The sequence below is a fragment of the Phodopus roborovskii genome, unplaced genomic scaffold, assembly GCF_943737965.1.
Source record: "Phodopus roborovskii unplaced genomic scaffold, PHOROB, whole genome shotgun sequence".
Taxonomy (NCBI): domain Eukaryota; kingdom Metazoa; phylum Chordata; class Mammalia; order Rodentia; family Cricetidae; genus Phodopus; species Phodopus roborovskii.
In genome coordinates, this window is record NW_026126597.1 from 998,143 (window position 1) to 1,020,754 (window position 22,612).

The 22,612-nt window shown below is 42.8% G+C and overlaps 1 protein-coding gene across 1 annotated transcript in view; it reads right to left on the minus strand.

Annotated features, from left to right (window-relative positions):
• Positions 1 to 22,612, minus strand: part of Rft1 (RFT1 homolog) — a 36,789-nt gene that overhangs the window by 13,553 nt on the left and 624 nt on the right. Inside the window, exons 2-7 of the mRNA XM_051204738.1 lie at positions 18,809 to 18,894; positions 16,967 to 17,083; positions 15,822 to 16,011; positions 14,405 to 14,506; positions 10,488 to 10,625; positions 1,484 to 1,562 (exon numbers count right to left, since the gene is read on the minus strand). Of these exons, the coding sequence (XP_051060695.1) occupies positions 1,484 to 1,562; positions 10,488 to 10,625; positions 14,405 to 14,506; positions 15,822 to 16,011; positions 16,967 to 17,083; positions 18,809 to 18,894 (712 nt within the window). The remainder of the gene's footprint in view (positions 1 to 1,483; positions 1,563 to 10,487; positions 10,626 to 14,404; positions 14,507 to 15,821; positions 16,012 to 16,966; positions 17,084 to 18,808; positions 18,895 to 22,612) is intronic.

A 22,612-nucleotide genomic window follows, 5' to 3' on the forward strand; every position in this document is an offset into this window, starting at 1 on the left:
CACATTTTCATCCTGTGAGCCCTGCCTACCTGAGTTTCCCCTCAGCAGCTCTGGTTCAGTGTGCACCTGACTGGGCCATCCTCACCACCTACAATGGATTTTTTTTTTAAGGCCCCTCCCTGTTTTCTGGCAGGACAAGGCTCCATCTTCAGTTTCTTAAGAGAGCTCTAAGAAATGAGGAGTCCTCAAGGAGCTTTTGATGACTGAGTTAAGATCTCTAAGCACAGCCCCACAGCCAGCTAACAACCTCACACCAGTGGCTTTCATGAGAGTGAACTTCTTGAGACCATGGCCTGTTACTTATCTGTCTTTGTTCTCAGCATCCAACAGTGTACAGGAAATGTGGGGGCAAACGGGGAGAGCGCACACTCTCACTACCACATACAAGACAATTCTTCATTTTACTGAAACAGGGTTTTTCTGTGTGGCCTTAGCCATCCTGAAACCTGTCTGTAGACCAGGCTGGTCTCAAACTCAGAGGTCCACCTGCTTCTGCCTCCCCAGTGCTGGGATTAAAGGTGTGTGCTACCACTGAGCAGCTGAGAGACAGTTCTGAATACGGTTGAAGAATGTATAAAAAGTTAGGCTATCATAATGAGATCATTTTCTCTAATTTTTAAATTTTCTTTCATTGATATAACACTTTTATAATAAACATATTAAGTGATATAATATGGGCTTTTCCAGTTAGATTTTGCTGCAGTTTGGCTGTGAAATGTCCCATGTGTTGAAGCTTTGAGCCCCAGCCATGGTGGTACAGGAAGCTTCAGGAGACAGCAGGGACTAGAGGGAGAAAGTGGTCACTGGCACATGTTGCTGAAGGATACATTAAAGCTCTTGCCCTCTCTGTCTGTCTCCCAGCAAGCCTCCTCTGCCATATACTTGCACCATGATATACTGTATTAACTTGGGCCCAAAGCAACATAGGCTAAAACTGTGGGTCAGATCAAACCTTTGCTGCTTTTAAGCTGACTGTCTCAGGTATTCTGCCACATTACAGAACACTGACTAACAAAGACTTAGATTTCAATTAAGCTATCTTTTGCTATACTGTAGGACTGTAAAGCACAACCCCTGGTTTCCTGGCCCCTATACAGAGGAAGACAATGTCCTTTATAAGGCTGTGGAGAAATTTAAACTAGACAGTTTGAGTAAAACACAAAGACAAAAGCCAGGCAGTTGTGGTACACGCCTTTAACTCCAGCACTTGGGAGACAGAGGCAGGAGGATCTCTGTGGGTTTGAGTCCAGCCTGATCTACAGAGTGAGTGCCAAGACAGGCTCCAAAGCCAGAGAGAGAAACCCCAACCCCCCCCCAAAGAAACCCATAAAGCCAAGCCAAATAAATATTAGCTCCCCTATCTTTATTTAAAGCAAAATAAAGCAAGCATATTTCTAAGTGTCGTCTGCCAAGGGCTCCAGATAAGTGCTCTATGCCATCAGTCCTGTGAGCTCTCCCAGCTCTCAGATGACCTTTTACTTACCTTCTGTCAAAATCTGTTTCAGGAAAGACTGTTTGAAAAAACTCCAAGTCAATTTAGCCTCTTCCCAATTGACAAATGCCTACAAGAAAAACAAAACATAAAACAAAATTTCCAGCATTTCTAAGCTAAGAGCTACCTGAGAGGCAAACTCATGTCTGGCCCCTAAGATCCCAACTTGAACAGCTCCCTTTGAATCTTCAATCAGTTCTAAGCACACAGAACAAAAAGTAGCAGACAACAGCTATGATTTGAATCTTGAGTGTCCCTGAAAGCAGTGTGCTGAAGTCCTCAGTAGGACCCAATTGGAAGGCCAGAAGGTGGCAGAGTCTTCAGTGGTGTTCAGTGAGAAGAGCTATGGCCACGAGGGGCGCGCTGCAGAGGGCATGGTGGGACTCCAGCCCCCTCTCTTCTTTCCCTTTCCAGACAGGAGAAAACTGTTTTTGCTCAGCCATGCACTTCTGCTACAATGTGCTGTCTTAACACAGGCCAAAAGCAGCAGGGCCAACTGATCATGGATAGAAACCTTTTCTGGATGGGCATCTTGTATTGTCAGTACCCAGAAGGTTGAAGCAGAAACATTCTGAATCAAGGCCAGCTTTAGTTATAAAGGGAGTTCTAAACCAGCCTAAACAACAAAGTGGACCCCATCTCAAAAAGTGAAACAAAAGCCCTCAAACAGGAGTGATGACTCCTGTATCTCAGTATCAATCAGGAGGCAGAAGAAAGGACTGACCTCCTTCAAGACCATTCTGGGCTACAGAGTGAATTTAAGGCTAGCTAGACTATAGAGTGAGACCTTGTCTCTGAACAAAACTAAAACTAGACTAAACTTTCTTCATGATTTATTTCAGGTATCTGTTATAATAACAGAAAGCTGATTTCCAAAAAGGGAAGGCAAAGTTTTAGGTATTACTGTTTAGGTATTACTGTTGTCCCTTTGGATGCCTTTGAAGTCCAGACAGTATACTACCACATCTAAAACACAGTTCACATTCAGATCTTTTCTTTAAAACAAAATATAGCGAGGCAGTGATGGTGCATGCCTTTAGGCCCAGCACTCAGGAAGAAGGTACAGCTCTGTGAATTCCAGGCCAGCTTGGTCTATATAGTGAGTACCAGAACAGCTATCACTGTTACACACAGAAACCCTGTTTCAATAAAAAAATAAAAAAATAAAAAAAAAAAATAAAGAATAAAGTGTGTGTGTGTGTGTGTGTGTGTGTGTGTGTGTGTGTGTGTGTGTCTGAAGCATATGAAGCTAAAGAACAAACTCCACCCCTTGAATTCCTTATCTTAATGCTAGGTTCAACCACTCTGGGTCCTTGATGAAGTTATAAGTTGTAATCAAGTATTCCAGAAGAAACTCAACCTTCCCAGGTGAGATAAACCACTCAGAATTGATACAATTGGGAAAGGATAGATTAAAATGATAACAGCAACAACAAAACCCTAACTTTACCTATGACTTTTCTGAAACCTCCAAGAGGCTCAAACTGCTACTTCTTAAAGACAACAAAGATTAGAAGGAAACAAATACCCAGATAGCACAGATTAGCCTATGAGCCTTAAAGCCAGAAAGCTAACTACAAAGTGAACAATTGAGTAACTAGTTCCCCTCAGTTCCTAGTGGTATCCTGGAGTCTCAGATGTTAAGTCTAGAATTATAATTCTTTGTTTTCTAAAGCTACAGAAATCAGGAAATAGAAACAAGTAAACAAGTAAAATCATTTTGTTTTCTTTCCTTTTTTTTTTTTTTTTTTTTTTGGTTTTGCTAGACTAGGTTTCTCTGTAGCTTTTGGAGGCTGTCCTGGAACTCATTCAGTAGCCCAGGCTGGCCTTGAACTCATCGGACATTCGCCTGCCTCTGCCTCTGCCTCTGCCTCTGCCTCTGCCTCTGCCTCTGCCTCTGCCTCTGCCTCCTGAGTGCTGGGACTAAAGGTATACGCCACCACAATCGCCAGGCATTTGTTTTGCTGTTCAGAAAAGGTTGTAGCTATGCAGCAAGATAACAATAAATATGGATTAGTTACTTGTCTCGTCACTGTGGCAAAACACCGGACAGAGTAACTAAAGGAAGGGGGAAAGGCTTATTCTGGCTCGCCGTTGAGCACAGTCCATCACGGAGGGGAAGGCAGGGGTAGGAGAAGAGGCACTGCTCACACTGTATCCACAGTCATGAAGCAGAAAACAATGGATCCCAATGCTCAGCTCCTTTCTCCTTTCAATTTAATCCAGGACCCAGGGCTGATGGGACAGCTCTGCACACACCAAGGGTGTGCAAGGGAGGGCCTTTCCACCTTAATTAACCCAATTCAGAAATTCCCTCAGAGATGTGCCTACTTTTCTGGATGATTTGGCTCCTGTGGGGTTGATAATCAATATTAGCTAGTATACTATGTTACCCAGGCTGACCTTATTTATGATCATCCTGTCTCAGCATCCCGAATGCTGAGATTACAAATATACAAAACGTGTGTGGGTGCGCGTGCAAATTTGTATAGGTGGGCATGTGCCACAGTATATTACGTGTGGTGATCAGGAGACACCTGTGTGGAGTCAATTTTCTCCTTCTACATTTACATGGATTCCAGGGCTTGAATTCAGGTAACCAAGTTTGTTCAGCAAGAGCAACTTTACCAACTGAGCCATCTCATTGACTAAATGTGACTTTTGAACTCTTTACCCTCTTGCTTCCAATTCCCAGTGCTAGGATCACAGTCCCACACTACTAACCCTCCTTTATGTGGTTGTTAAAGATTGAACCCAAGCAAAAACTCTAACAAATGAGCTAGGTTTTTTTTTTTTTTTTTAAGATAGGGTCTTATGTGGTTCATGTAACCTTTAACTCAATATGTAGCTGAGGATGACACTGAACTTTGGATCCTCCTGCTTCTACCTACCAGCTGCTAGAATTGTAGGTACATTATCACATCCTGCTTCCTAATTTTAACATACTTAACTCAAAATATTATTCTGCCAGGCAGTGGTGGCACAGGACTTTAATCCCAGCACTCGGGAGGCAGAGGCAGATGGATCTTGTGAGTTCAAGGCCAGCCTGGTCTACAAAGTGAGTTTCAGGACATCTCTCTCTTGGAAAACCAAAACAGAAAAAAATATTATTTCGCCATGTGCTGAATACAAAGTATAGCTGCACTTCATATTATTTTTTCTCGCCCTAACCTTCCAAGTGCAGTATGCATTCTAAACTTACTGCTCCTTCGATCCAGATTATTTCAAAATGCTCTACAGTCACACATGGCTCAGGCCAGATGACTATTTTAGACAGGGCAATCCTAGGACACCTCTGAGGAAGTGGGGCTCTTTTCAGCCCTGATTCTTCTCTTTCTCTCTTTTTAGACAAGAGGATGAGCCTGAACCCTCCCAAACTGTGCCACCTTCAGGGTATCAATGAACTCTGAGCAGATTCCAAAGTATATCTCTAGCCCCCGAAGTAAGCCTTCCCCAAGCAGAAGGAAATTGGGCCACAAGATGTTTAACACTGGGGACTGGACAGATAAATGGCTCAGTGGTTAAGAGGACTGGCTGCTCTTCCAGAGGACCTCAATTCCCAGCAACCAGGTGGTGGCTCACAGCCATCTGTAATGAGATCTGGTGCATGCAGGTAGAACATTGTATACATAATAATAAAAGCTTGAAAAGAAAAAAAAAGTTTAACATTGAGCAGAACAAAAGGTGCCAGACAACCTCAAACCACTAGAGGGCACTGTGGACCACTCATCCTCAGACTCAGCCCATGTCTGGTGAAGTAAGGATACAGCATCCCCAATCTCACATTGCCCCTGCCCTGGCACAATGGTGTTGCTCTGAGGGAACCTGTGCTGTAGCACCTGCACTATTTTCAAAGGAAATGCAAATCTGAAACTTGCCCGTGGGTTCTTGGGTCCTGCCCCCACCCCTACACCCCACCTGCCCCAGACAAATTCTCACTTAAATAGCCTAGTTGGCTACCTTAAAAACTTGCAGCCATCTCCCCCATCTTCTCGAAAGCTGGGATTAGCAGTGTGTGCCACTATGCCAGACCCCATGATGCTCTTGTTGAAGCCATTGAGTAGTAAACATGTTTGGGCAAACGATGCAGCTTTCAAAAGAGAAAGTCCTTGGGAGAGTAAGTCCTAATGCCTTCTGTGTAGATGACCTGTGGTTCAGAAAGAATGGCCACACAACACACCCAAAGTGTTCATTAAGAACACACTGGCAGGAAGTCCACTCTGAGGCTTGGTTCTCAGGCCTCTGAGTGATAGAAAAGAGGAAGCAAATGCTGGGGACTTACATCCTTCTATTTGGAATGGATCTGTCACTTGGGAGGGTGTGTGGCACTATGTTACTGTGGAGCTCAGGGCTGAGACAGACATTAATTTCTCTGAATCCTCCTAAGCAGACATCTGATAGCCTTGCTATGCTAATGGGCACATTGAGGCTTGAGAGGCGGAAGGTGATAGGCAATAACTACGTGTTGTCCTTCTGAGTTCCCAAACCTGACTGACTCAGCATGATCAGCTGTGTCTCCCACATTGAAAGTCACTGGGAAGCCTGAGGCCACAGCCACCACCTCCATCACTCCACACAGTACTCCTTCCTTTCCCCTTGCTCTTCCTATCACAATCCTCACAGGTCACTGACTGCCCCAGATTTGCCCATCCTCCATTTTCATCTGCCTTATGACTGTCCTTACCACTTCTTACCTGGAATACTGCCGTGGCCTCCCATCAAGACATTTCACTTAAACTTTTGCTCTAGCCCATCCTTTTCACTGTAGGTTCAGGCTCTGGCAACCAAGCTTAGCTCTAGGCCATGGGCAAGACAGTTAACTTTGCTAAGTCTTGGTTTTGTTATCTGCAAAATGAGACAAGCTCTACTGGTGTGGGATGTCCTTCTGAATTCTGTGAATATGTGTTGCTATTACTGGTGGATGAATAAAGCTGCTTTGGCCTATAGCAGGGCAGAATATAGGTAGGTGGGAAATCCAAGCAGAGATTCAGGGAGAAAGAAGGTGGAGTCAAGGGGACACCATCCAGCTGCAAAAGGAGAAAGATGTCCAAGCATCACTGGTAAACCACACCACGTGGCAATATACAGATTAATAGAAATTGGTTAATTTAAATGTAAGAGCTAGCCAATAATAAGCTTAAGCCATTGGCCAAACAATTATAACATTAAGCCTCTGAGTGACAATTTTATAAGTAGCTGTGGGACCTGTCAGGACAACAGAAAAGCTTCCAGCTACACTCTACCTTACAGTAAGATTAGCTAGACATGGAGGAATATGCCTGTGACAACAGCACTCAACTCTGAGGCATGAGGGACTAAGAGCTTAAGGCTGGACATATAGTGAGACCCTGTCTCAAAGAGAGAGAGAGAGAAGTTGTGCTTCCTGGAGTTGGTAGGGGCTGAATAAGAGAAAAGTGAGATACTATGGAACTCCTCCACAAGGCACCATTAAAAACCTTTCAGATCTGTGTGGTATCCCAGCACATGGGAAGCAGAGATAAGAAACCACAAGTTCAAGGGCACCCTCAGCTACATAGTTAGAAGCTAGCCTAGGTTACATTAATCGCTGCTTCAAAAAGAAATTCTGAGAAGGACAACCAGTGTCTTCATTTATATACCCAATGCTGAGCCCACCTCGTTCCAACTGATAATTCCAAACTGATGACTACACAGATGGCCCTTGCTAAACTCAGTGGGTCACAAAATAAAACAGAAAGCTGTGGAATTCACCTCAGCAAGCATGCCTTCAGTGTGAGGTCATGTTGAATGCACTGTGGTGGAGAGATCTGATACATGCTCAGCTAACCACACTGCAAGACAGTGTGCATTTAGTTGGACTAAGAATTCTATCTGGAACATTCAGGAAGGCTTCCTGGAGGAAGCTGCCTTTGAGCTAGATCTTAACAGGGGTGGGCAAAAGTCAACTGTGTATTCAGAACCACAGAAGTTACGCTTAAGCCTGTCAGTGGGTTGGGATTGAGAATATGGTCATTTCTCATGGAATGAGAAAGAGGTGTGCAGGAAATGGTAGGTAGACAGGGGAGGTAGGCAGCTGAAAAAGGGTGAGCCTGGTCAGTAAAGTACTACATGTCTGCAAAACTGTTGAAGAACAAATTCAATTTTAAAAAAATTAAAAATTACAAATATTTTTCTAGTTTAAGACAAAACAAAACCGCCCTTAAGTTCCATTGCCCCTGACCTAAGCTCAAACTCTGCTCTACTGGGTTACTGCTACCAGGTGCTAGCCCAGTATGCCGTGTTCCCTCCCTTTACAATTCTGTCAGTCCCCCTGTCTGGTCCACTCAGATACTCCAGTTACCCCCTATTCTGAAGCCTTCCTGAATGCTCCAGACAGGCTTCTCAGTCCATCCTGAGCTGCTGTTCTGATGACACTAAATGCAGACAGTCTTGCAGTGTGGTTGGCTGGGCACGTATCAGATCTCTCCACCACAGTGCATTCAACATGGCCTCACACTGAAGACATTCTTGCTGTGGTGAACTACGCAGCCTTACTTAAATATTAGCAGCCTTTTCAGGTTACTCAGACGTGCCAAAGAATACACAACAGTGATCATTTTGCGGTGCCATTAATTTATTACAAATCTAAATGAAGCCAGGTGGTGGTAGCACACGCCTTTAACCCTAGCTCAGGAAGCAGAGGCAGGCAAATCTCTGAGTGCAAGGCCAGCCTGGTCTACAGAACAAGTTCCAGGACAGCCAGGGCTACACCGAGAAACCCTGTCTTGAAAATCAAACAAATCTAAACAAATACCTATAAAGAAAATGGAATTCGAGGAAGACTAGGAAAGGAAACCTTGCAATTTGGTTATTGATTTGGCATGAGACAACGAGAGTAGTTTACACAGGAGCCTGGTGCCTGGTGCAGAAAACTGCTCTAAGGAGACAAGCAGGCTGCTCCTCGTGGGAGAGCTGAGTACAGACTATTCTCTTCTTGCCTTTTGTCTTGTTTTTAAGGCAGGAACTCACTATGTAGAACAGGCGGGCCTTGAACTTACAGAGATCCACCTGACTCCCAAATGTTAGGATTACAAGAGTACACCACTACATCCGGCCTAAGACTCTTCTCTTTATTCCTTTAAAAATAATAAGCCTGAGTAATTTTCATACCTGGGAATTCCCACCTTTAAGTAAATAAAAAAAAACTACATGGGCAATAAGCCCAGTTCTTTTGTAGCTTAGTTACCCACATAGACCACAGCTGGTTCACTGAAAGCAATTACAAGGAAGTGGATCCAAATAAGGTATATGGTCTAGGGTTAGTCACTTAACTCTGACCTTCAGCCCTCTCACCTGTAAAATGGAGTACAGCATTTATCTCACAGGACCTTGTGAAGATATAACACAAAACCCACATTAGTGCTGGCAGAGAGCAGTTACTGCACACCGTTCCTTCCTCCCCTCTCTGGAGCTCTCTGTCTCTCCCTTCATCTACTTCTGGCACTACTTGGAACTGAACCAGGGCCTTACAAATACTAGGTTCTATCTCCAGACTTTCCTTTTTTTTTTTTAAATTGTGAGACGGGGTCTCACTAAGCTGCCTAGGTAGTCCTTGAACTCTTGACCCTTCTGCCTCAGCTTCTTGTGTAGCTGTCATTGCTATTAGGCTCATCTTCGATGGCTCTTTTCAAAGTTCAAGTAACTTCATGGAGCTCCTGAAGCTCAGATGAGCCTCATGGGTCATATAAGCCAACAGTTTCAATTTAAAAGTAAAGAGTTGGCCAGGCAGCCTTTAATCGCAGCACTTGGGAGGCAGGCAGGTCTGTGAGTTCAAAGCCAGCCTGTTCTACAAAGCTGGTTCCAGGACAGCTAGGGCTATTACACACAGAAACCCTGTCTCAAAAACACAAAACAAAAAATAAATAAATATAGTAGAAAAAAAAAAAAAAAAAAAAAAAAAAACTCTAGCCAGGTGTGGTGGCATTCTATAGTCCCAATTATTTGGGAAGATGAGGCAAGAAGATTGTTTGAACCCAAGAGTTCAGCATTAGCTCAGGAAAAAGAACAAGACTCCTCTCAAACAAAACAAAACCCAAGTCTGCAGGCTTGAGATCTATCCCTGTTGCCTTCCAAAGCTACAGGAAACTCTCTGAGGCCTAGAAATGTCCCTTCCTGGATATCTGTGTCCTGAATCACACCAAGCATGATGACAGCCATTTCAGAATTGGGGCATCTATACCAACACTATAGGTGCAGGTACTTTTGGTGTGAAGCTCTCACTCCATTGCCATCAGTGTTAGCCTTGCCAGCACAGCCAGCTCTGCCCTGGAAACAGCAGTGTGAAGATGGTGACACCCACGTGTACCAGGCTAGTGTTATGCCTGTACAGGTCCCATCCTATCAGGCTCTCAAGACCTTAAAAGGGAAGGATCATTATTAGCCTTATTAGGCATGTAAAGAAGCTATTAATGATTCAATTGCGCCTTTCCAAAACATGCTGGAAAACAGGCTGGTCCAATATGAAAAGCTGGTCAGGTAATGGTGGGTACTGGTAGATCTTGGTGGGGGAGAGAATCTTCTAACCTGGAGTCCTAACCATCTACACCCACAGATGAGACACAATGGTAGCTAAAATTGTCCCTGATTAAGGTTTGCTAGGAGCAGCTGTTGAGAATGAAGCATTCCTTGTTAATAATTGAGAGCACACCTGGCTCTGACATGGGAATAGTTTAGCCCCTGGGGAGATACTGCTGAGTGCTCTATCAGTGGGCATTAGTGCTAGCACCATCAAGAGACCAGGGATGCTAACACTCTCTCTGCAGTGCACACCACAGTCCCTATATCAAGAAATGTTCTGCCCAAAACTCACCAGTGCTAAAATTTGGAAATCCTGACCTGGTATGTGGCAAGGACTCAATAAATACAACCTGTAAAATTATCATTTCTATTATAACAATAAGCCAATTGGAGTTTCTTTATCTCAAGGGTAACCATCATGTATGAATAAAATTATAAGAGCTAAAAATGTGTTACTCACTCTGCTTCTTGTAATACTGGGTAACAGTTGTGTTATTTTGGAGACAGGAAGAGTCAGTTGCTTGACTGATTCTGGGGAACGCAGTAATTTTATTAAATAGATCACATAGCACAGCACCAGAACGGTAGTATAGAAAAGCTGAAACATGAAAATAAAGGGTTGAAATTAAATTGTTTTGATAAAGACATAATTACAACAGGACTATAAATATTATCTCCATGGTAAACAGAACTGTCTTCATTAACTGCACTCCACTCAGGCCCAGCCCCACCGCAACACCTTCGTGCACAGGCTCCAAACACTTCACTTGGTTGGAGAATATAATCATCATGGCAGATGGCCACAAGCTGAAACCCCACAACATCAGGGACCCACCCAGCAAACTGTGGCTCCAGGTGTCCCCACTGTGCTGACAGACAGGCATCTGCCATCATTTAGGACCCAGCTTTCCACAAACTGGAACGGTTGCCACTTATGAGTACAAAGCAGAATTGAGCTATGGATGTCCCCTCCCTGCCTAGAGTATTGGCAGAGTGACAACTGCTTCAAGCTGCAGGAGTAAAAGGTGGCACTGTGAGAAGGTCCACCTCACCCTCACCCATCTGGGACAAAAGAATCGATTCTGGTCAGAAGTGGGCCATCTAGCTTTTGTTTGAAGACTGGAAAGGGTATCCAAAAGGGCCCTCTTTCTGCTTGCCTGCACCAAGGCAACTCCTGTCAAAAGGCATGTGACAGGGAAAATGAGGAGTCATGGTTTGGTAGGCTGTCTCCTTTGAACTCTCCTCTCAATCGTACATAAGGATGAAGCCTGCTGTCCACCAGCCTTCAGACTCAAGCCCTTAAAAGACAAGCAGTGTGGCTTTGAGCCACAGCAGTCAATACCATGTCCTCTGGGATAAGTGTGCTTTCCACCTTTCCTCAATTTCCTGCTGAGCAGAGTTTTGGGGAAGAGTGACAATCTGAAGTCAGGACCCTCCCTACTATCTCCATCAGGAGAAAGTCACATGATAAAACTTACAATTTTAACTACAGGATTCAGTGGCTTGTAGTATACTTACATTGTTGTAAAATCACCACCATCTAATTCCTTAATATTTTCATCAGCTCAAAACAACCTATGGAGCTTTAAGCAAATACTGCTTATTCCCCCACCATTCAGCAAATCTGCTGTGTCTGTGGCCCTGCCAACCATGGACATTATATATCAATGGAGTCATATAACTGACCCGACTGCTTCTTTGACTTACTGTGTTTTCAGGGTTCATCCTCATTGTAGAAAGCATCAATAGTGTATCAGTAGTTGTCTGTCCTCACCACTGACCTCTGGCTGTTGTGGGACTCTGGATTACATGTAGGCCATCATACAAGGCAGTTCCTAGAACTGACTGATACTCCTTTACATGAACACATCAAATTTTGTTTATCCAATTCATTAGTTGGTGGGTGTTTGGAATATGTCTATCTTTTGGCCACTATGAATAATGTTATGAGCATTCTCTTTGGTGTATATATTTAAGAGTAGAAATGCTGGGTCATATGATAGGTCTGTTTAATTTTGGAAGCACCGTCAGACTGCTTTTCATGGAGGCTGCATTATTTTATGTGTAGACCAAAACTGTACTAGTTTCAATTTCTCCACACCTTGCCCATATTTGTTATTCTATACCTAACAAGAAAAATTTCCCACTCTATTAAGCATGAAGTGATACTACACTGTGGTTTTATTATTTATTTGTTTGTTTGTTTGTTTTTACTTAGATTTTTCTCTATGTAGTCCTGGCTGTCCTGGAACTCACAAGGTAGACCAGGTTGGCCTTGAAGTCCCAGAGATACACCTGTTTCTGCCTCCCCAGGGCTGGGTTTAAAGGTCAGGCCAGGCCCTCACTATGGTTTTGATTTGCATTTCTCTAATAATTATTGATTCTAAACATGTTTTCATGTGTTTGATGTCCATTTATTTTATATATTTCTTAGGAAAATGTCTATTAAAATTCTTTACTCAGTTATTAACTGAGTGGCTTATCTTTATTGTAAGGAATGAGTATTCCATATTTATTCTGAGGTGAGTTTTATGGGCAATTTAAGGAAGACCTTGGAGGCTAGTTTGACAAGGGAACTCTCAGTGCCTGGGCAGGGCTCATGTGTTGCTATGAGCTATCACTGGATCACACACATCTGTCAGTGACTGTTCTGTGGAGCTCATAGAAGTCTCATGGTAAGGAAACAAATGCCTTCCGTTCCTTTTGCTCAACTATGACCCTGTCATGGGTAGAAGCTGTGACATCAGAACACAGTGCCCGGTGTCTTTCCCACAATAAAAGCCAATCATATTGGGCATTTCTATCCTACTAGGCCTTCTATCCTACTAGGGAGAATGCATAAAAAAAGGATAATGATGAAAACTATAGTTCTAGGTCTAATAAGATATGGAAAAAATAACCACAGATAATTTCTCTAAACTATGTATCTATTTTCAAATTGGTTTTGTGAGCAATTTTCATTCTTGATTAATTTTAAATCTAATTACTTTGTTTCCATAAAAATAACTGTAGTTTTCAGAGGACATGGGAAAGAATGTCAAATAAATCATTACCAAGCAGCATCTTAATTTGCCTTCTCAAACGCTAATAAAAACTACAAACTAGAAATCCAGACATGGAGCTCATGTCTCTAATCCCAGGAGTTTCAAGGCTCATCTAGGAGTACCTCTATAAATTCAAGGCCAGGCTGGGCCACAGTGTAAAACCCTGTCCAAAACAGAAACCACAAACAAACAAACTAAAACACAAGAAAACCTACAAACTGAAGCCAAGAAAATTGAGAGTTCAAGGTTACACAGCAAGACTAAAAAAAAAAAAAACTAAAAACAAAAACCCAAAAAATCCTACATACTACTACTTCATATGTCTTTTTGATGTCTGCTAAATCTTAGGCTTCATTTTTGTCTGCTTTCATTTCATTTATTTTTATTTATTTAATTAGGTTTTTGAGACAAGATTTCTCTAGGTAATTTTGAACTCTATGCAGGCACTGAGCTCACAGAAATCCAACTGCCTCTGTCTCTTGAATACTGGGATTAATGGTATGCACTACCATGCCCAGTTTTATGCTTCTTCTTTTTTTTTTTTTGTGATTGTTTTTTTTTTTTTTAAAGATTTATTTATTTATTACATGTAGTGTTCTGTCTGCATGTGTGCCTACAGGCCAGAAAAGGGCACCAGATCTCATTACAGCTGGTTGTGAGCCACCTTGTGGTTATTGGGAATTGAACGCAGAACCTGTGGAAGAGCAGCCTGTGCTCCTAACCTCTGAACCATCTCTTTAGCCCTAGATTTCATTTTTAAAAATAGTACTTTCACTTTAGCAATATCTTCATTGCAGCTAGAATTATGGACTATATCTAAAATACAAGATGGAGCCGTAATTGCTTAGACTGAAAACATATTTGCTTGGGCTTAAGTCATTCTCTCTGAATTATGTGAGATTTCAATCTAATTTTAAAACATACTTGGCAGAGCTTCCTCCTATTCTGCAAACAACTGATTGAAATTCAAGGAAAATAATACACATACAATTTAGTTCCCACACCACCCCTTTGCTCCCCTGCCCCTCCTCCGCCATAAGACTAGCAGACAATCAAAGATCAGTTTGATATGATCTGAGAATGTCTGAAAGGACTTTTTGATTCTGGACAATTGGAAAGTATATGACCCTCCCCCGGTCCCTAAGGACACACTAATGGTGCCCTGTGTGAAACAGGATGGATAAAGCATCTGGAGAAGTGTTGGCAAGCCAAAATCCTGGAGTTTCCAAGTATCCCGATAAGCATGAGTATTGTGAACATAAAACACATGCTGGTGGGAACAAGAAGGGAAACAGAAATGTGAATTATGTAAAGAGTAAGGCATGATTCTCACCTGAGCCAGAGAAAAAATGTACAAGCCCCAGTGAGGCAACCACAGCACAAGGGAAGCTGTCAGAGCACTCCGGAGGATGACCGACAGGCTCTCAGCAAGGACCTGCACACAGAGGTAAAGGTGCGAGAGGGTCACAGAGTAAATACGAAAAGGCACAACAAACACAAAATTCAGCATGGTGGTTACCCTGCTACAAGGGATGCGGCATGTTTAGACAGAAGCATCAATAGTAATGCTTTATTTCTTGGGATAGGTGGGTAGTTCATTCATCTTTAGTGTTATGCCTTAAGATATAACACATATATATGCTTCTATGCATGAAATAATGTATTTTAAAAGAGGAAAAGAAACACCACAATCCTAACTATTATCTTCCTTATCACAAAACCTGCTTTTCATTAATGATGAAAAGAGGTAATCCCCACCCGCCTGTGTGTGTGTGACCAATGCATGTATACATGTTTATGTGTGTACAGCAGACATGTGTGGGCGCATGGGGGCCTGTGACGACAGTCAGCTGTCTCCTCTATGACCCTCCACCTTGTTTTGAGACAGGGTCTTTCACTGGACCTGGAGCTCAGTGTTTGGCTAGGCTGGCTGGCCAGCAGGACCCAGGATCCTTCTAGAGGTGTAGTTTATAACATGGGTTCAGGGATAGTAACTCAGGCCCTCATTTCTTGTAGGCAAGCCCTTCACTGACTGAACCTTCTCCCTAGCACCCACTTGTCTTCGAGATAAACTCTTGTAATGTAGCCCAAACTAGCCTTGAATACACCATCCTCCTGCCTCAGCCTATGGAGTACTGGGATTATATGTGTTCACCACGACTCAATTGGCAGGAACGAACTTTAGCATAGCCTACCTGACATTTAAAATAATAAATTTATGTCACCCTTTTCCAATTAGTTCTCTACAATCAAATCTAGAAAAGTCATTCTTTCCTTAAAAAAAAAAAAAAAAAAAAAAAAAAAAAAAAAAAAAAAAAAAAAAAAAAAATAGCACACATCTGGAGGCTGGACAAATGATTCAGCAGTTAAATGTACTAGCTTCTCTTCCAAAGACCTGGGTTCAGTTCCCAGCACCCATACTCACAACTGTCTGGAACTCCAGTTCCAGAAGATCTAAAGCCCTCTTCTGTCCTACAGAAGCACCAGGCACCAGCTAGTACACAAACACACATGCAAGCAAAAATACCCATACATATAGCAAATAAGTAAATACATAAATAAAACATCCTTCCAGGTAATGCTGGCCCACACCTATAACCCAGCCCTTGGAAAGCACAGGCAGGTGGATCTCTATTAGTGCCAGGCCAGCCAGGGCTACATGGTGAGACCCTGTCCCAAAACAAACAATAAGTAATAACAACAAGACCTCCCACTTTCCCTTACTACTCACACTTCCTGTTTACACTGACCTTGAGTTTGACAAACATATGTGCTTGTGCCAAGACCCAAAAAGGCTCTCCCAGAAGTTCCAGCACTGCCGAGAGCCCAAAGAGCACCACTCCAGCTCCATAGTAGGGGACCACATTTGGATCAGGCACTTCGAGCAACCGCAACCAGACCCAGCCCAAGAGTAAGGACCAAAATACACCCAGGGGGACACTAGAAGAATAGAAAAGATGTTTTTTAATTCACAAACTTTTGTCTTAAGTATACAAATACATTAAGATAATAATATTGAATGAAAACAATAGACATCAAAAAAACAATTTCCACAGTAATAAACTGTTATCAGAGAATGCAGACATCACCTACATGCCTGGCACAGTCTTAACCCTTGATCTCACCGACACTTCACAATGATCCTTAGTCATTATCCCCATTTAGGAGGAAACTGAGGCTGAAAGGAACAGGTAATTTGGCCAAGAACAGAGACAGGACCCAATCCTGATCTAACCCAAAGCCTATACTACATCCAATGGTTTAGTTAACAAGGAAATTTTCCAGAAAACAAAACAAAACAAAAAAAAAAAAACTGTTGCCTATGCTTAGAACAGCTGACCAACATTACACAGACAGCTTTTATACTCCAAACTCCAATAGTCCCCAGCATGGTACCCATTACATGTGTGTATCACAGCTTGTCAGTCCTTCCAACAGGCATTTCTGTGAGGCAATAGAGTTATACATTGAGAAACACCTCCACAACCAATGTCCCAGCAGGGATCTAGCTGAAGAAGCCATTTTAATTTTCAGCTGACATACTTGGTCTACAAAAACATTCTAAAGAATTGAAGGAAAGTGTAAAGTAAGCCTTTCCAGACTTTTTAAAAACACTAAGTAGTTGCTAAAAGCTCAAAGGAAACTATAGGGCAAAAAGACTAGGTATAAGAAGAGTGGAGCAGGAAGCCAGGAACCCTGCCCTGAACCCTTCCTTGCTACGGGAGAGGAGATCAAGTAAGCAACATCTCCAACCCAGATGCTCTCTCTTCCTGCTGCTAAACTAGCCCCCAAACCCAATCTGGAGACAGTCAGCCTTAGCAGGTTCTGTCATTTTACTATAACACTTTTGGCATGTGTGTTCTTAAAACTTGTCATTTGCTAAAGGACAACTCACGTTAGCCACAGGAGGTTGAGGGTCTGACTCCAGTCTCGCTGGGCACCCCCACTCAGACAGGCTCTTCGGAAGGCCTCCCTGGCCAGGAAGATGGTCGTTGAGTAAAGCAGTGTTAGTCTACAAAGCAAATGCAGACATGGGTAAGGCCTCCAGGCTTCTTTTTAATTTTTTATTGAAAGAACCTTTGAGAGTCTTCTAGCAACAGGAACAAGAAAATATATTCGTCATAAAAACCACTGGTGAGCCTGGTGGCCCAAACCTGTGACTCCAACTACATGGGAGGCTGAGACTAAAGATAGCAAGTTAAATGCCTGCTTGGCTACAGAATGAGTTCAAGGCCAGCCTGAACAACTTAGTGAGACCCTGTCTCAAAATACAAAGTAAAAAGGAGACTAAAGGTATGGCTCAGTGGTATAGCACTTGCCTAGCATGTACAGAGTACCGAAGAAAAGACAGAACAAACCCTGAAGCTGTGGGTGGGGATGTAGAGAACAATGCATCTTACAAGACTCCCACCAGACCAATCCACATGGAAAACAGAGTTAGGACCCAAACAAGACACACTTGATTGTGTGTGCCTACAGCTACATCTGAGATACACAGCGTTGCAGTGACCTGAGAGCCTGCAGCCTTACGGCTGTGGGCAGAGGTGTAGTCCTGACCATAGGTAGGAAAAGAGCTGCTTACCATCCCACACAGCAAGGGGGGGGGGGGTGATAGGCATGGTAATGTCTGAGAGAAGAGGGGGTTCTACTACAGGGAGGTGACAAAAAAGTTTCAGGAAAAACAGCAAAGCAGGTGGCCATCAGAGGCTGCTGCAACCCCCACTCAACTCGGTAAGATCTGCCTCAGTACCTCGAAGGTGGCCAGCACCTGGGCCAGTCTTCCTGCACCCAACCAGCACTGCAGGTAAGGAGCCAAAGCCACACCTTAAACAGCGAGGAAGAGCAGGCAAAGACTGTCAAGGCAGGCACCTGGCAACCTGGGGGAGAATGCATGGGGAGAAAATCTGAGCCCTCTTTCGATCTGCTTTTTAAATGGTTTCTCAATGATTCTTCTCTCTTCACCACCGCCTCATGAAACTATACAAAGCTCCAGGAGACTCTCTGACAACCCCAAGTTTGAACACCACTGTAAATGTTTAGATGGTAAATACCAGGCATGAAATTCTGTCTTGAACATACTGTCTTGTTTATCAGGATCTGGAGAAACGGCTGAGAAGCTGAGCTATTCTGGGGACATCATTTCACTGGTTTTTGTGTCATTTGTGAAGACAACGTAAGTGTGGGTGTCCTGGAGCAGAGAAGGAAACAAGCTGAGTCTAAGACAAAACAAGTTCCCTTTGCACAGAATCAACCGCGGGGACTCAGGTTCTGGTCCCAGCTACCAGATCTCAACTCTGAAATCACTGAAGTCGAAGCGGAGGAGGTGGGCTGTTTCAGTCCTGCAATTATGAGGCACATCCTCATCAACTACAGAATTCCTGCTTCCTGTGTTGTGTCAGCAGGACAGGAACACTGGATTACACCTGAGACAAGGTTTGCAAGGAATTACTCCCACTCTTCCCCTGTGTTCTGAGAGCAGAAAACAGGAAGAGATGGGGGAGAAATGTACATTTGGAGGCTGCTAATGGAAAACGCTGCATGGGTCCATTAAACACAGCAGGGCCTGCTCATCCTGCACCCTGCACTTCTCTTCAGCCCACTGCTAAAACACTCTGCTACTGGGAAAAGTATACAGTTCTAAATCTAAATCTGAGGGTGGCACATGGGTACAATCTGAAAAAAAAAATTGTGATACATGATGGGAATTGTGGACAGTGCCTGGGTGCATTCCTCTTACCTGACATTCACTATGCCCACAATCTCCTTTGATAGGAAGCGAAGAATAAATGCATTCAAGACAAAGGTGATCAGTCGGAACAACACCTGTAAGAAAATGCATTAGTTACGTTGGCGTGTTGACTACTGAAATGAGGACCGGGTAGCTGTCCTTCCCAATGTGATATGACAACACACAGCAGCTCTGCTATGGAGACTGGGCTCTAAGATGCTCACGTACCTCACTTGCTTTCTGTGAATTTCCCTAGAGCAGTGGGCAAAGAACCCGGAAGGTATGGAACTCTCCCTTACTTACTAATAAGAGAAGCCTGGGCTTCTGGTTCTAAGTCAAGGAGATAGAGAGAGAACTGCTATGATGGTTCACATTATCCAGGGCCCTAGCTAAAACCTTCTCCAGACATATCTAACCTATAGCCAATGGGCCCCTTGAGTCCCAAGATAGCTTTGGATTCAGCCCAACACGTCTTTGCATGACAATGTCAAAAAGACAGACTCCCAAATCCTATTCAGAAACTGAACACCCTGAAACAAGAGCCTGCAGAGTACAGCAGGCTCACTAGGAATCTGGGGGCCAATTTCTGTCTCCTCTGCCTGGCAATATCTAGGGCTTCCAAAGACATTTAATGTCTTTGAAATTTGGTTTTCTTAGTTACACAGGAGACATTACGTTTATTGAATACTTGCCCCTTTCCAGAGAGGAGTTGATGCATCTTTTAAATAACAGTTGTAGTAATACGATAATGTAAAATGGGAGTGGGAAAACAGAGTGCAGCTATAATCATTTAACAGGGACACATCCTAAGACTTTCAAATCTGTCCATTAAAGAAAACCACCTAAAAGCAGTGGTGGTTCATGCCTTTCATCTCAGAGTTCAAGGCCAGCCTGGTCTACAGAGTGAGTTCCAGGGCAGCCAGGGCTACACAGAGAAACCCTGTTCTGAAAAGCAAAGAAAGAAGGACAAGAATGGAGAGAGAGAGAGAGAGAGAGAGAGAGAAAGAGAGAGAGAGAGAGAGAGAGAGAGAGAGAGAGAGGAAGAAAGTCACCTAAACAAAAAGCCCTTCCAGTGAGACATAGAAAAACAAGAAGCTACAATGGGGCTCTCAAATGGAGCTGCTGAATAGGATGCTTGCAAATCTAACTCAAGTCCTCTCCTCATCCCAGCTACAAATGACAAATCACTTCAGTGCTAAGCAAGCTCAAGGTTACTGTTATACACAGCTGCCATTCTGGCAGATTCAATCACTGTAGACTAGAGGACTATTATGGTCTGAAAATCTCTGGGCCATTAATGCTACTCATTAAGTGACAGCAGCACCAAAATTATCACCATGTTTATGGAGTCACAGATGATCTTTTCTGTCTGACAGAAGCTCTGTAGCTTCTTAGGAACATGTAAGTCCACATACACAAACCAAATTCTGAACTCAGTGCTGGTGGCTGAGTCGCAACCCATCACTTAGCTCTTAAATGCAAACATGCATCATCTTCTGATTTTTACAAGTCTCAATTTTCTCTGTCAAATGAAGCTAAATATCTCATAAGGTTGATTACAAGACTAATACGATTATAGAAGTGAAACCATTTTTAATGTATAAATTAAAAGCAATCAAAACGTACATTGTGACTAGCTCAGAATTAAGACTCACAAATTACATAATAAAATGTAGCTGCAATGCTACCATAAGTTTCAGCATTATAACTTAAAAAAGCATATACAACTGAACTAAAACAATCAAGGAATCTATATTTTATGACTATTCTAAGAATCCATATGTACAATTATAAAGTCCATCATTTTGTACAATAATATGTGCTTGTTACAAACTGTACATTTAAAAAGTTATTATTGTAAGATCTTAGGTCATATCAATATCTTCTGATATGATCTGAATAAAAGTTTGGTCTAATAAAGTCAAACAAAGCTAATAAAGGTTTTAAGGCCACCCAGTGGCCCTTATTAGCAACATAACCTCTATTTACTTTCATAAAGGACTTTACATTTATAAAAGCTTTTAATTTGTTAATTATTTGACCTTTAAAAACAACCTAGCAGGCTAGTCATGGTGGCACAAACCTTTAATCCCTGCATTTACAAGGCGGAACCAGGCCAACCTCTTTTGAGTTTCAGACCTAGAGAATTCTAGTCCAACCAGGGCTAAAGAGTGAAACCCTTTCTCAAAAGCAAAACAACAAAAGCCAACCAGACTGAGAATACAGCTCAGTGATAAAGCACTTGCTTAGAGCCTGTGGGGCTCTAGGTTCAACTCCCAACACCAAACAGCAACCAGGCAAATGTGCCAGAAACAAAACTCATAAGGAAAGGGCCTGCCTAATATCAAACAGCAAACAAATGATCCAGTTTAAGTCTACATTAGGTCATTTGACTCCTACTCTTTCGGGTCTCCTATGACCAGTTTCTTTCTCTGTGGAAAAGTGACTATGTATAATACACTGAAGTCACATATACTGTGAAATAGGAAAACAAAACGCTAGAGAGATGGGAGTTAAACCGAGTGGCTGGCATTGACTAAGCGCATACTGTGTGCAAAGTGCTTTTCTCTATCCTTATTTCATCCCCACACTGTCACTTACAAACCTATGACACTAAGAAAGCAGCTTACACTGATGAGCACGTTATATCGGGACAGAACAGGATTTCACCTAATCTTCCTAATGACCCTGTGAGGCTATATTTCTGTTGTCACCCAAAATGGTGGTGCATGCCTGTTACTCCAGCACTTTGTAAAGGGAAGCAAGAATTCAAGACCAGCCTGGGTTACATAGCAATGCCTGTTCTTAAAAATATAAAGTTAAAAAGCCAGGAGTGGGTCGAGAGAGATGGCTCCGTGTAAAGAGTACTGACTGCTCTTCCAGAAGACCCAGGTTCAATTCCTAGCACCCACATGGCAGCTCACAACTGTCTGTAATTTCAATTCCAGGGGACCCAACAAATGCGCACATAAAATAAATATTTTTTTTAAAAGCCAGGAGTGATGACACATGCCTATAAACCCACCACTTGGGAGGCAGAGCAGATCTCTGAGTTCAAGGTCAGCCTGGTTCACACAGTGAGGTCCAGAACAGTCAGGGAGGCATAGTGAGCCTGTCTCAAAAAACAAAAACAAAAGGGGGAGGGGGGGAGGAAACTGATGCTCAGAAAAGCCAAGCAATTGTATTTTATTTTAATTTAACTTCAAGACAGAGTCTCACCATATAGCCCTAGCTGGGCTGAAGCCAGCTGGCCTTGAACAGTGAACCACTTGCCTCTACCTCCTGAGTGCTGGAATTAACACCTAACACAAGTTATTTTAAAAGTAGTCACCTAACCTGAATCTAACTGAGCGTGTCACCTAACCTCCTTGTGCCTAAGATAATGGTGAGGGAAGAGTTTAACTTCTGTGCAGTTGGGTTAAGCTGGAGAATATGGCATCAAGAAAAATGAGAAACTTGACTTAGAACTGACTTTTAGGGCAGAAAGAATCTTTAGATACTATTTGGGTAAATGGTTCTCAATCTTCCGAATGCAGCAAGCAACCCTTTAATACAGTTCCTCATGCTGTGGTGACCCTCTCCAACTGTAAAATTATTTTCGTTCCTACTTCATAACTGTAATCTTGCTACTGTTACAAATCATAATGTAAATATTTTTTGGAGACAGAGGTTTGTCAAAGGGTTCGAGATCCATAAGTTGAGAATGGCTCATAAGGATGAACTGGCAAGTGTCATCTAGTTAAAAAAAAAAAAAAAAAAGTTCAAAATGGCCTATCCAAGGACACACAGAAGATGGAGTTTATTAAATGCATT